At 45.1% G+C, this 14,455-nt stretch overlaps 1 protein-coding gene across 1 annotated transcript in view; it reads left to right on the top strand.

Annotated features, from left to right (window-relative positions):
- Positions 1-14,455, top strand: part of FRMD3 (FERM domain containing 3) — a 299,629-nt gene that overhangs the window by 231,199 nt on the left and 53,975 nt on the right. The window contains exons 11-12 of the mRNA XM_077749548.1: positions 1,982-2,056; positions 2,375-2,443. Coding sequence (XP_077605674.1) covers positions 1,982-2,056; positions 2,375-2,443 — 144 coding nt within the window. The remainder of the gene's footprint in view (positions 1-1,981; positions 2,057-2,374; positions 2,444-14,455) is intronic.

Raw genomic sequence — 14,455 nt, 5'->3', positions numbered from 1 at the left:
CAGACGTCCGGAGCAGGCATGTCCTCGCAGGAGGAGGAGGGTGCCATCTGGCTCTGTCCTGTGTTAGCACACTTGCTGGGGGGTTTTACCCTCTTATATCCACACCTCCCGGGTGTGGGTCTCCTATGCTCCTCAGGACCCCCACACCATCTTCTCCAGGCCCTGCCTTCAAATGGAACCGCCCTCCCCAGGGTTTTACCCTCCCTGCCCCCCATCTCATTCTCTCTGCTCCTCATTTGTCCCCAGTACCCTTCCCTATTGGCTCAGGCCGTTTGCAGAGGTGGAAGGGAGAAGGGACCCCTTTGCAAAAGTGTTACCATGGCTTTCCATTGTCCTGAGGAGGAAGGCCACAACCCTCAACAAGGATGGCTTAAGGTCAGGTCCTGCTAAATTAGGGGAAAAAATGTATGTGTGTGGGTGTGGGTTTGTGATGACAATAATAATCACGATGGGGAAATGCACATCAGATCATTTTAGTTCCTCCAGGGCTCAGGCTCAGGCCTTTGTGCCTGCTGAGCCTTCTGCCCAGAGTACTGCCCACCACTTGCCTGGTTAATATCTTCCCACCCCAGGATCTCAGCCCAAACCCCCGGCCCCCAGACTGGATTAGTCTCCCCATCTTGTGCTCTCATTGCATCATTTCCTTCATGGCTTCCACCACCGTTTGCAATGTACAGTTATTCATTTATGTGCCTCGTTTCTAGATTAATCTCCATTTCCCTCCTAAACCTTACAGCCCAAATGTAGAGACCAGGTGTCTTCCCTTAGTGTGGGGTATGCAGAGCAGGCTAGTCATTTGGTTAACAATTGCTGAACAAATGAATGAAGGCTTCAAGATGTCCCAGGTGGGGATCGTTGCCTGCCTGGGGAAACTTAAAACCCCAGCCCTGTCTGTGTGCAGTGATTGCTCAGGATTCCATTGTTTTGTGTGGGTTTTTCTAGTAAAATTTTGTGACTGTCCATATTTTAAATAGTCCTGAACTCTTGCAGACCATTCTTTCTAACATGGGTTTACGTGCATGAGGCTCAAAGTGATTGATGGAGAGGCATCCTTAGCTGTCACAGCAATTTTGTGCCCTGTGGGTGGCCTCCAGGCAACCCATGTTCTCATTGTTTTCCAGAATGCTGTGGTTTTGTTCCTGTTGACTGTGTTTACGGTGCACTAAGAGCTGCTGAATCAGCGCTTGACGGGGCTTCTAGTTCCGCATATGTCTTAGTCATCTACCAGCCTGGGTTCTTTTAAAGGGCACTGGGTCATGGTTCATATTCAGCAGAGAATATTCAAGCCAGTGACCATGTCCATGGTAACATGAGCCCTTGTGTCCTCTTTCAGGCAATACACAGTAGGTGGGTTCTTTGTGACATGGTGAGTGACCTGTGTTGCTCAGAGCTGTTTTTTGCTGTACTGTTGGTTCAGACACAGGCAAGAAAGTACCCTGAAAACAGGGAACTTGACACCATGTGACATAATGCGTCTTCTCCTCTGTATCTTTCCAATGGAAATTGGGAAAGAATCCCCCTTTTTTTTTTAAATTAAAATTTTAGTTAATTAACATACAGTGCACTATTGGTTTCAGGAATAGAATTTAGTGATTCACTGCTTACACACACAATACCCAGTGCTCATCCTGGTAAGTGCCCTCCTTAATGCCCATCCTCCATCTAACCCTGCCTTATTACTCATCGGTATTGCCTGGTCCTTTCTACAGGTTGTAACCCAGTAATGGATTATGAAACTGTATGTGGGCCATCACCAGCATTTAGAAAAAATGAAAAGAGATAGCAGAGTCCAATACACACAGTGAAAGTAACTGTCTTTTGATGGAACTTCTCTTTCAGGTGCGCGTGCCTATGTGCACACGCTGAATCATCCGACAGCATGTGTTTCTTACAGCCCAAAATACCCAATTACTGCACTTTATAGCGTGTCTCACTTGGATTTGCCAGTGTCACTACCACCTCTGTTTCCCTCTTTTCCAAGGTATGCAAAATCCAGTCAGATCAAGACCGTGTCAAGCAGCAAGATATTTTTTAAAGGAAGTAGATTTCGATATAGGTGGGTACCCATGAGTCCATACTGGTGATGGGCTGGGGTGGGAGCAGCCATTTACTTTTTGAATAGTTTGCTTATAAATCAGGACACTTTGGCTTGTCCCTCTGTTTTGGTTCTCCCTTTACACCCTACTCATGTCTTATACTCATGGAGTCCCCTCAAATTCCATAGTAACTTCTCTTGTAGAGGGAGAAAAAGCATGGATTTCTAGAGTGGATCAGACTGTTGTGAAGTTAAAAAAAAAACCCATATGTGCTGCACACCCCCCGCACACTTCTGCTCTGAGCGTCTGTGCACAGATGTTATGTTTGTCTTTTGCAGTGGTAAAGTTGCCAAAGAGGTGGTGGAGGCCAGCTCCAAAATCCAGAGGGACCCTCCGGAGGTACACAGGTGAGTGGGTGGCCCCCAGGGCTCCGAGAGGCATCTGGGATGGACAGGATTTAAAAGCTTGCTTTGTTAGATCCTCTGTAACAGGAAAGGGCATAAGGCTACCAGCTGCCTATGCCAGTGTCATCTCAGGGACATTTGGTTCCAGGCACGACCCTCTCGACATCTCGGCAGTCTCTCTGGGGCAGACGTGACAGGGCCACAGTGTGGGTACAGCTCGACTCCGTTATGAGTTGCTTGCTCTGTGCGGAATCATCAGCTTGACTGCACCTGGAGTGTCACACGAACAGTGTGTGTGAGGCACGGCGGTGTCATCTCCTGGTTGAGACCTGCCCTCTTAGAGCTGCTCTCTGTTCCTGCCTCTGTTTATCAGACATGGCCTGTTCCCACTGGCCCAGCTTCTAGGCTGTTGCGCAGGAGGAAGGCAAGGGTGCTCATCTCGCCCCGGCCTCCTTACTCCCAAAGGTCACCCAGGGGAATGAGGAACTTAGTGATTAGCAGTTCAAGGGTATGTACCTTCATTAATGTGGCAGTATATACAATTCCTAGGAATTAAATATTCTCTTGGTCATGCGGGACTTCATACCACCACAGTGTACACAAATCATTGTACACCCTAAGCCTCAAACATGCTACATAGCTAAAGCTGAACATTCTCACCATGACACTCCCCATTTTGAAGGCGGGATCATCCTAGATGATGTTTTTCAGGAGATTCCTACATACTGGTTGGCACCCGTTTCTTCCCTTCAGACTTGGAAGAGGCTTCCTTGTGCTCAGATTTGCCTAGTCTCCTCTATTTCCAGCATGACCCAGTGAGCTGGCTTCCTCTTCCCTTATTCCCTGGGTTGCTGGGTCTTTTGGAAGTGTGGCTGAGTCAGCCTGGCACAGGCATCCAGACAGCCCTTCTCTCCCACTCAGGGGGCAGAACTACAGTTGGCTCAAAAAGCCCATGCAGACGTGTGCAGAGAACAATTCATTCCTGGTTTGGGTGACTCGGGGGAAAGCTGTCGTGGGCGTGTCAGCAAAAGTGGTCTTCCCTGCTTAGCGAAGCAGAAGAAAGCTGTCGGGCTAGGGAAGCAGGGACACCTTGGTCGGGGGCACCTCAGCGCAAAACTGTGCAAGTTTTACAGCCTACCCATTGACAACATTGGTCTTTTATTTGTATTTATAGTCTGTATAGTCCCTCTTCTACTGCAAATTATGGTTACTCAGTGAAGCAGAAATGAAAAAGAGGAAATGACAAAATGTATTATTTGAACTTTTCTCGACTCTTTGGGCCAGAAATGACCTTAAGGATCACCTAATTTGATGCTTCTATTTTATAGACAAGGGAACTTGAGTCTTGGAGAAGTTAAATGATTTATCTAAGGTCATAAATGTTTTGTGTGTGGGAGACCTAAGCCTGCGTTCTTTTCTTTGTAGCGTTTGTGCCCCTCAGAAAAACCTCTGGCATTTTCTTAGAAGCTGGGAGGCAGAACCACCCCAGGGGCTCAGCCTGGGTTTTATTCTTATAGCNGTGGCTGAGTCAGCCTGGCACAGGCATCCAGACAGCCCTTCTCTCCCACTCAGGGGGCAGAACTACAGTTGGCACAAAAAGCCCATGCAGACGTGTGCAGAGACCGATTCATTCCTGGTTTGGGTGACTCGGGGGAAAGCTGTCGTGGGCGTGTCAGCAAAAGTGGTCTTCCCTGCTTAGCGAAGCAGAAGAAAGCTGTCGGGCTAGGGAAGCAGGGACACCTTGGTCGGGGGCACCTCAGCGCAAAACTGTGCAAGTTTTACAGCCTACCCATTGACAACATTGGTCTTTTATTTGTATTTATAGTCTGTATAGTCCCTCTTCTACTGCAAATTATGGTTACTCAGTGAAGCAGAAATGAAAAAGAGGAAATGACAAAATGTATTATTTGAACTTTTCTCGACTCTTTGGGCCAGAAATGACCTTAAGGATCACCTAATTTGATGCTTCTATTTTATAGACAAGGGAACTTGAGTCTTGGAGAAGTTAAATGATTTATCTAAGGTCATAAATGTTTTGTGTGTGGGAGACCTAAGCCTGCGTTCTTTTCTTTGTAGCGTTTGTGCCCCTCAGAAAAACCTCTGGCATTTTCTTAGAAGCTGGGAGGCAGAACCACCCCAGGGGCTCAGCCTGGGTTTTATTCTTATAGCTTGAAGTGTGAGAGTTTGATCTTATAAAAAGAAGAAGAAGAAGAAGAAACACTTGCCACTGGGGAGTTCTCTTGATAGTACAGACACAAAGAAGGAAACTGTTTTTAACAATGTACTTTCAGAGAGACAGAGTCCAAATACTTCAGACTTTCCAAGAATCCCATAGTTACTATATATGGCTGGTTAATGAGATCAGAAATAATTTGAAAAAATCAATTTCTCTTTTCATTTGATGTTTGCATAACTTATGGGAATCAAGGATTCCTAGATCATGGCTTCTCAAACCTTAACTTGGACAGAAATCACTTACGGATTGATCTTGTTAAAGTCAGATTTTGATTCATGAAGGCATTTCCGTTGAGTCCTAGGTGGTGGCCATGTGGCTGGTTCATGGACCACACTTTGAATAACCAGGATGTGGGAGTGAAGGGAGAGAGTGGCCACAGTGAGAATCTTCTCCTGGAGTGGACTGAACCACCAGAGGAGATGGAAATGAGACATCAGTCAATTTATAGTTTCCCTTTTCTGGAATCTTCTAAAAATCCCACAGGACCTATAGGCCCTTGAGACACCGGTTCACATGCTATTTCTTTCCTTTCCACTGACTTCTTTTATGTGTGTATGAAAGTCTGTTAGGCTCACAGCCTCAGGACACCTCTCTGGTCCTCAGCTTTTTGGCAGTGTCTCTCGAGTCTCTGACAATACAGGGAGGAATTTGTTTAAAGTAATGATACAAAGCAAGCTGTGGGAGGAAAAGACTTGTGTCTGTTCTGGTCATCTACGTATCACCCAACACCTAAAACAGCACTTGGCACACAGTAGAGGTCAGCGCATATTTGTTGAATGAATGTAAGAACCAGGGGTGTGGGGTGACAACCAGCATTCCAGCAATTTCCTGAGACCTGAGATCTGTCCAAGGTGCTGCCCTGGGGACCTTGGGCTCCCGGGAAGCAATAGTGTGATCAGAGCCATAGAGAAGTACCATTTTCAGTAGCAACTACTCATTTCTTCCTAATAGCCAGTTGCATGTGAGAAATTGTTTCTCTTAAATAATTATTTTTGAATTATTCTGGCTTCTTTGATGTGGCTGTCCAAAATGAGAGAATAGTAATGAATTCTTTCTCTGGCTGTGTTCAGAGATGCCACTCCTTTAGAATGGTGAGAGTAAGCCTTCAATTAGTTGTCTTCCTTCACACTTGAAATTGTGCTCTTCAAAGAATGGCAAGTTCATGGACCACTCCTTTTGTTGAGGTGTGTGTGTTTAGAGAGAGGCAGCAGAGACAGACTGAGGACACTGTCTTGGGATTTTTTTTTTTTTTTCCAAAAAGAGAAAAAGCTAACTCTCATGATAGTTCACTGACCTTTGCTGATGGCAAGATATCCAAGCAAAGCTCTTCTGTTCTGGCTACTTGGTGAGAATCACCTACCCATGTTGGGGGCCCAGTGAGGCAAAAGGCCGCAGCTCCATGAGCCCAGGGCTGGCTCTGTGAGCCACCTAGGCATAGCAGCCACTGCCAGGGGACCCCTAGAGGCAGCATTTGGACCCGAAATGAGCCCCTGTTTAGCGGTCATGAACGGATCTAATCTTGGTTGTGTTCCTTATAAGCTGTGTGGTCTTGGGTAAGTCTCTTAACTTCTCTGATCATCACTTTACTCATCTATAGAACAAGATTTAGAGTATTACTTTGCCCAACATCTAGGTTTTGTTATGAGTATTTTAAAAAGTGCTTTAAAAATTAGAAAGTGCCATACGCATATAGGTGGTGACGTTATTATTCTTGTCTCTCATCCAAAGATGGGAAGCTAGAATTTGACAGACGCATCCTCATTAAAGCTTCTTCAGATGGAGTTTTGGTGACAGGCCAACAACACTTCCTCCACCGCAAGAACTGTTGGAGGATTCCACGAGCCTTCTGTTAGTTGCTTGAGCTTATGCCATCAGATTTTGAAGCCAATCTTAGAATATACTTGCAGCTTCCAAAGAAACCTTTCTACCTCAGTAGAATCCTAGTGATCGTTTCATTGGAAAACCGTTCTGTGCTAAGTCCACCCATGAGCGAGCTGCACGGAGGGGTTAGGCGTTTTGCAGAGTCAGTTGACAGGTGGTTTCTGAGAATGGGAAACAGGGTACAGACCCTTATCTGGCCTGGGGAGACTCTAGCCAGAGAAGCTGTTGCCTCAGGAGCTCAAGTGGAAGGGTAGGGTGGGAGCTGACTGGCATGTTGCCATATGTTCTAGAAGACCACCTGACACAGCAGAACCTCATGTAGCCAGAGAGCGGGACATTAGTAGTCATGAACAGAGTCCTTTCTGGGGCATTGCAGGATAAATCATGCAGAAAGTACAGAAGGACAGAGTGGAGCACAGCAGAGCCTCTGGACTGGGGATCAGATCATCTGAGTCTGCATGTCTAAATGTCTTTAGTCAAGTTCAATAAGTTCACTAAGTCTCCGTGTCCTCATCTGTGAACATGGTACTTTTCTTGCCTGTGTTACAGGTACACTGAGGAAAACAAGTATGGTAAAGTGTATAAAACCACTTTGTACCTCAAAGCGGGGCCATCAAATTCTGGTATTATATTTATTAGTAGTATAACTGGGCTGGCAGACTCTTGCTTCATTCTTTTCTTTCAAGTTTATTTATTTATTTTGAGAGAGAGAGGGAGGACAAGGAGGGGAGGGACAGAGAGAGGCAGAGAGAGAATCCCAAGCAGGCTCTGCACTGTTAGTGCAGAGTCTGACATGGGGCTCGAACTCATNGTATGGTAAAGTGTATAAAACCACTTTGTACCTCAAAGCGGGGCCATCAAATTCTGGTATTATATTTATTAGTAGTATAACTGGGCTGGCAGACTCTTGCTTCATTCTTTTCTTTCAAGTTTATTTATTTATTTTGAGAGAGAGAGGGAGGACAAGGAGGGGAGGGACAGAGAGAGGCAGAGAGAGAATCCCAAGCAGGCTCTGCACTGTTAGCGCAGAGTCTGACATGGGGCTCGAACTCACGAACTGTGAGAAGATGACCTGAGCTGAAGTCAGACACTTAATCAACTGAGCTACCCTGGCACTCCTAGGGCTCTTGCTTTAAATGAAACCAGGATCAGTTGGCACCTTTCAAAGGGCTGCAAGGAGAGAGGTATAAAAAGGTAACCTGTTGTCAAAGTTGGTAGACAAAGGGTGGGAAACATGCATTTTGATTCTAATTTTGCTTAATCTTACTTCTAGCTGCCCTAGTGCTCATCACTATGGGCTGGAGCCCTGGATTCCTTGTTCTCTAGGGAGACCTCTAGTTGTGCCCCCACTTTGGGTTTATCTGAGTCTTGCACTTATCGGGGAGGCAGAGTTCATCTCTGAATCCTAGAACTGGAGAGTCTCAGGGTTGTAATCAACTGTAGCGGACACCAAGCAGACTCCAACCTCCCCCCCCACCCCCCGCCCCATCCTGGCCATAGGCCTCCGCTACAGTGCGGCAGCAGGAGCCTGTAAGTATGGGCGCTAAGTCAGCTTCCTTCTGACCAGCCAGTGTCCTGCAGGCGCCCACCTGTGAGGTCACTGTTGGTGACCTCAGCCTGCCCCAGGCAATTGCCCAGACATTACAGTGTGTGGGGGGCATGGCGTGGCAGGATGCTTTACATCTTTAACTGAAGAATGTTGGGACGGGGGCTGCTGTGGAGCCAAAGGCCCTCCATAAAGGCTCACTCCAGGTCCTCCTTGATGGTACATGGTAGTTTCTGGGGGGATGGTAGTGTGGCCAGTCAGCTGGCATGGTTGGTCAGAGGTGGGCAGAGCGATTCAGAGTGTGTACCACAATGGAAAATGGGCTTTTCTGAGGTCAGAAAGCCACATGGTCCACACAAAATGGCAACAGGTGCTTTGAAGAGCCAGAATCAGAGTTTTGAAGGCCACAGGCCAGAGGAAATCCTGTGTAAGTTCAAAAACTGAGGACCCTTCACAGTAAAGATGGAACTGGTAGATTTTAATCTCCCTCCTTACTCCTCTTTTCCTTCCTTCTCCCTGCAAGGAATCCCTGTCTTCACTCCACCATGCTTGCTGGGATGTGCCACAGGCATCTCTTCCCCTGGGAGGTCCTTCTGGCTCTCTCCTCACCCACCGCAGGGTCAGATGCCCCTCCTTAATGTTCCCAGGGGACCCTTGGCCATCAGTCTCGTCCATGAGATACAGGTTTTTCCAACTGTGGCTGTAACCCACATTGATGAGTCATGAAATGAAAACAGACCAGCGCTTTAAAGAAAATGAAATAGAACGGGGGAAAAAAGCGAATCACACATAACAAGAGTTACTGTTGTTGCATGAAACATTCACTTTTCTGTATGTCTCCTTGTGGATGTGTACAGAAAAATGATAAAAAATGTAGTTTTTAGTGTTTACTCATTTTTGAGAGAGAGAATGAATATGAATGGGGGAGGTGCAGAGAGAGAAGGGGACAGAGGATCCAAAGCAGGCTCCACTCTGACAGCAGCAAGCCTCTCACGGGGCTCAAACACACGAACCATGAGATCATGACCTGAGCCCAAGTCAGACACTCAACTGACTGAGCCACCAGACACCCCTAAATTATATTTCTTAATGTGGGTCTCAGTCAAAACATTTGAAAATCATGTTCTAGAGAGGCAAGGACCATGGCTCACACAAAATGAGGCTGACCATCCAATACATATATATCAGCGGCTGAATAAGTGGTTGTAGAGTGAAATAAGGAAGGATGGGACTCCGTGGTTAAGCAAGTCCTCATAATTTTATTTTTCCAGCCATTGCCATCTGTGGAGGGCTTCTTACTCTAGATGATACTAGGTTCTTCTCTGTCCCTGCCCTGTGCCAAGCAGAAATGCCTGGGCTATAAGGCAGTCCCGTAATCAGTCTGGGGAACACCCATGCAAGTCTGAAATGGCAGCTATGTCAAAACAGCATTCAGTTCAATTCACTCCAGTTTCAAATGTGAATAGTCCTTAATAAGATGCCTCAGGAGGTACTATAAGGCGCAGCAGGATAGATGTGTCTCTGTCCTTAAGGTGCTTGCCAAGGTGGGGCTGATTAGTACACCAGTAATTACGGAAAGACAGAAGTGGCAAATGCTATGAGATGTGAAAGAAGGGAGAGTAGTGCGTGTGTGTGTGTGTGTGTGTGTTTGTGTGTGTGTGTGTCAAAGAGAAAGAGAGAATATGAATGAAAATGTATTATGAGGGACAGTCCAAGGGGGGCATCAAGAGGTAGGAGACATTTGATACCATCTTTGAAGATGGGTGGGTTTTGGTTTTGACAGGAAACATGAGGAGGGAAAGGTGTGAAAACACCCACCAGAGATGCCCCACCTCCCAGTCTGTCAGGGCAGACAGCTGCTCTCCCTGCAGCAGGCAGTGTAGATGGGCTTCCTGCTACCAGCCAGTAGTCTTGACAAGACATTTGTACATTTTCTTTGCCATCTGCTGCCCATCGCAGCCAATGAATGACACATGTCTGCTCCTTTCAAAATGAGAAAACAGAGTTTCTATGGCTGGCTGGTGAGGGGTGTGAATTTGAATGGGAGTATTAAATGCTGATATTAAATGTTGGACATCCAGCAACTGCAAGATTGCTTAAAGCCATGTAACTCCTGTACCGTCTGTTTGGCAGGGTTCTGTCTTCATTTTTGGTTTCTTTTTTGGTGGTTGTTAAATTACTTTGAGCCATGCCCTTCATTCACTTTTTTTTAAAAATTTTAAAAATGTATTCATTTTTGAGAGTGACAGAGACAGCATGAGTGGGGGAGAGAAGAGAAGAGGGAGAGGGAGAGAGAGAGAATCCCAAGCAGGCTCTGCATTTTCAGTACAGAGTCTGACACAGGGCCCTAACCCACGGAACCATGTGATCATGACCTGAGCCTAAACCAAGAGTTGGACGCTGAACCAACTGAGCCACGCAGGCGTCCCCACCTTCATTTGCTTTTCTGCATATCTCGTTCAGTGACACCTGCCTCCCATGTCTTTATCAGTGTCCATGTTGTCACCTTGCATGCCCAAGTCTGGTAACTTATGGGGAAATACATTTTCGGTCACTGTGTTGCATTAGACCACATGGANTTTTTTTTTTTTTTAATTTAAAGACTTCACTTACTTCAGGGGAAAACCTCTCCACACTGCTTGCTGTAGATGCCTGATGAGGCACATCTCACATGCTAATTTCAAAGTGTGTTTTCAAATATGCACAAAATAGTTACTGGAAACCTGAACACAAACATAACATGCTTTTCCCTAACATTAAGTGGCTTTGGTTCCATCATTTAAAGTTAGGATACAGAGCAGCTTCAAGAGGGCAGGATTCTCTGTCTGCAAAAGATCTCTTTCACCTGCAGCTTCATTTCAAGGATTCCGTCCATAGGGGAAACTCTTCTGCCTGTAATAAGAGTATGGCTTTGGATGCAAATACTCTTGGGAGAGGTATCAGCAGCTGCTTTACACTGAAGGGTAAAAAATTTTGGTAAATCTTTTCCTGTAAGGAAGTTTAATGGTGAGGAGGAGAACTGGGTAACAAGATGCCCCCAGATTCCATGAGTGGAAGGAAAGCACACAAAATAGGAAGGATGGGGCCTTAGGAGACCCCTTTATCCCCAGCTGAACCACAAGATGATGATAAGGAGAATGGCCTGGTTATAATAATGGCCTGTACTCTGTCGTAACAATTAACTCTGGAAGTTCCAGGCTAAATTAGTTGGATCTCTTGGTTCGTGGTGCTTGTCTACATTTTCAAGCACCCTATCTGTTTTTCAAGTGAAATAAAAGCAGCTTTCACTTCTGATCCAGTGATGTTATTCTGGCTTCCTCTTGTAGGAAGGAAAAAAATTCTTCCCCTTCAAGGTCTTTCAGCTGGGTAAGATTTACTTTATTAAGACAAATTAATGGGAGGAAAAAAAAACCCTCACGTTTTATCATATGTGCACAGAGGCCCCAAAATGAAATTGAGACCTAAAGAAGTGATTAGGGCAGGAACTTTGTTCCTGTACACTTTATTTATCAATTTTTAAATGTTTATTTTTGAGCGAAGAGTGAGCCAATGGGGGAGAAGCAGAGAGAGAGGGAGATAGAGGATCCAAAGCAGACTCTTTGCTGACAGCATAGAGCCCAATGTGGGGCTTTAACTCACCAACCATAAGATCATAACCTGAGCTGAAGTTGGACGCTTTAACCAACTGAGCCACCCAGGCTCATTTTAGACAAAGAGATAGTAAATCTGTGAGGTATTGATAGGAAAAAGCAAACAGGTGTTTGGGAGCTTTACTTACTAAGGAATTCTAAGCAGAATTTAGGCTGAGGTTGTAGTTTAGGAAAAGGTGTTTGTTTCTATAGCTTTTTTTGGCTCTGAAGTCCCTATCTCTGGTGATAAGGATGTCATTTTACTTTCCATTACAGGGAGAGGATTGTTCATATGGGAGATGTGTTTCCTGCTTTCTGGGGGACAGACTAGGGTCTGAGTGTCCTTTTACTGTTTTTTTTCCCCAAGTAACTTCAATTCAAAATAATTAATATGCACCGTAGTACATTTTGGGTGGCTTGCCCTTGATCCTATGCTCTCATATACCTGGAATATTGGGTTTAATGGAAATTGCTTTTGCTGGAGGTCATAATTATTCCAAGGTTGAATGGAGAAGAGGAAGGGAAAAGGAACAACCCAAGCCTGGAGTTATGACTGCCTTGCCTACAAAGATGGAAACCTAGATGGGAATAAAGATTCCATTGGGAATACGGAAGTCAGCCCGCTGTGGCCCCAGGAGTCCTCCCCAAGGATGTAATAGGGAGCTCGGCAAGCTTTCCTCTGGACCCTTTACCCCCATTCAATTAAAACCTTTTTTGCTCCATTTTGCTTCATTTTCCATAATGAGGTTCCACTGCGAAATCCTAACCTTATCTTTAATGTGAGCACTGTGGCTAAGAGACACATACATTACAACTAACTGCAATAAAAATACGAATGTTCATGATATGTGATAAGAATCCATAAGCCACATTTTCACATTTCCAGTTATTTTAAAGAAGAATCTTAAGTTCTTTCACTAGCTATAAAGTCAAACTGATAGGTTGCTCTCTTTAAAAGTCCAAAATGGCTCTATAAACGTCTAATAAATTTTTTTTATTAGACAGTCCCCTTATGGGACATCTTCTGGGTTTTTGAAGCTCAGGCAAACCCTATCAACCTCCAGGATATAGACTCAACTTAAAAGGAAGGGAAGTAAAGTTGACAGTATTGTTAAATGTCCAGTAGATGGAATGACCTTCTCAATCTAGAGAAAGAAAGCAAAATCATTTTAGGTACCATGAAATTCAAAGTTATGATTCCCACAGTGAACCTAGCTCTGTGTTCTTGATACCATTATATCTCAGTTACTATTTTAGGGTCTGATTCTGTTCCATGTATCTTGTCTTTGAGTATCAAGTAATGGGATTTAGACAATCCATAGGGATAAATACTTGTTTGACAGATTTGTATTTCTCTGGTATATAAAGAGAAGAGACATAGCTTTAAACAAAGATATCTCCACCTTTGTTGATGGACTTTCTTGGCACGTACAATGTGATGAATTTGGTTTCATCTTTGTATTTTGATATTTTAGGGCTTTTTTTAATGCCCAAATAAGAGCCAAATTGAAAGAAGCTAGGAATTCATTCCTTAATGCAGCATATATGACAAACAGATACAACTGGTAGACCACGCTTAGCATGTGCAGGTTTCTGTAGCCTGTAAGGATGAAGACACTGGCTTCCTGAAGGCTCACAGTGTTGGGGAATCAGCAGCAGAATCACAGAGGTGACAAATAGGCTCTGCCTCTGCAGATTGAAAGTGCTCTCACTTCTCTGTATGCCTCATGAGAGATCAGTGCCTCAAATGCCTGTGGAGTGTCTTATTCCCTTCTACTCCGATTAGGGTGTCTGACATGAAATTGGTAGGACAAGGAATGGGGTGGGTGACACTGACAGTCAGAGGGAATTGTGAGTGATCTGGTCTGCCTGCATCGATTGCTTTGGGGAAGAAAGATCAGGGGATAAAGTGAAAGGCAGGTTAGAAAGTTAAGAAGGGACCGGATCATGATGGGTCTCTATGAGTTTCCTGGAGAGTTTAGACTTTAATCTGAGGGCACTTGGGAGGCCTTGGAGGATTTCAGGTGTGGAAATGGCCTGATTGGAATTATGTTTTCTATCATTTGTGGTGTAGAGAGGGCAGCTTAGAGGCTGAAGCAGAGTTTTTCAAACATCAGAACCATTGACCTTTTAAGCTGGATAATTTTGTGTTGGGTGCTGTCCGGAACATTGGTAGATGGTTAGCAGCATCCTTTGCTTTTACCCAGTAGATGCCAGTTGTATCCCACCTATCTTGACAACCAAAATGTCTCCGGGTTTTGTCAGATATCCCTTGGGGAACACATTTGCTCCCTGGTTGAGAATCTCAGGATTGAGGGCACAGTGACCACACAGAACCCATTGCAAAAGCCCCAGGAAATAGATAAACAAGGGCTGAACTGAGGCAGAGAGAGTGGGACTAGGGAGGAGGCAGTGCATCCACACTAGTAAAGTGTAGAGTTGTCAAGACGGGGTCACTGCTTACGTGGCAGGTAGGCAGCCCATGGCCTCCTGTCCAAGTTCTGCCCTTGTTTCTGAGACTCAGAGTGAAGAGTTCAGCCTCTTTGGAGATGAGAGTGTGGAGGCACAGGAAGGCTTAGTGACATATCAGTATCACCCCGGGAGTCAATGGCAAAAATGGTTCCATTTAGATATTGGAGCCATTGAAAGAGTTACATGCTCTTTGCTTTTTTTTTTTTTTTTTTTTTTTATTTCTTTTTTTACTTTTATTTCTAGGAGAGAGA

The sequence above is a fragment of the Crocuta crocuta genome, unplaced genomic scaffold (genome assembly GCF_008692635.1).
Source record: "Crocuta crocuta isolate KB4526 unplaced genomic scaffold, BGI_CrCroc_1.0 scaffold99, whole genome shotgun sequence".
NCBI classification, from domain to species: Eukaryota; Metazoa; Chordata; class Mammalia; order Carnivora; family Hyaenidae; genus Crocuta; species Crocuta crocuta.
The sequence above is the reverse complement of the archived record's forward strand: the minus strand, read 5'-3'. Positions and strand labels throughout refer to the sequence as shown.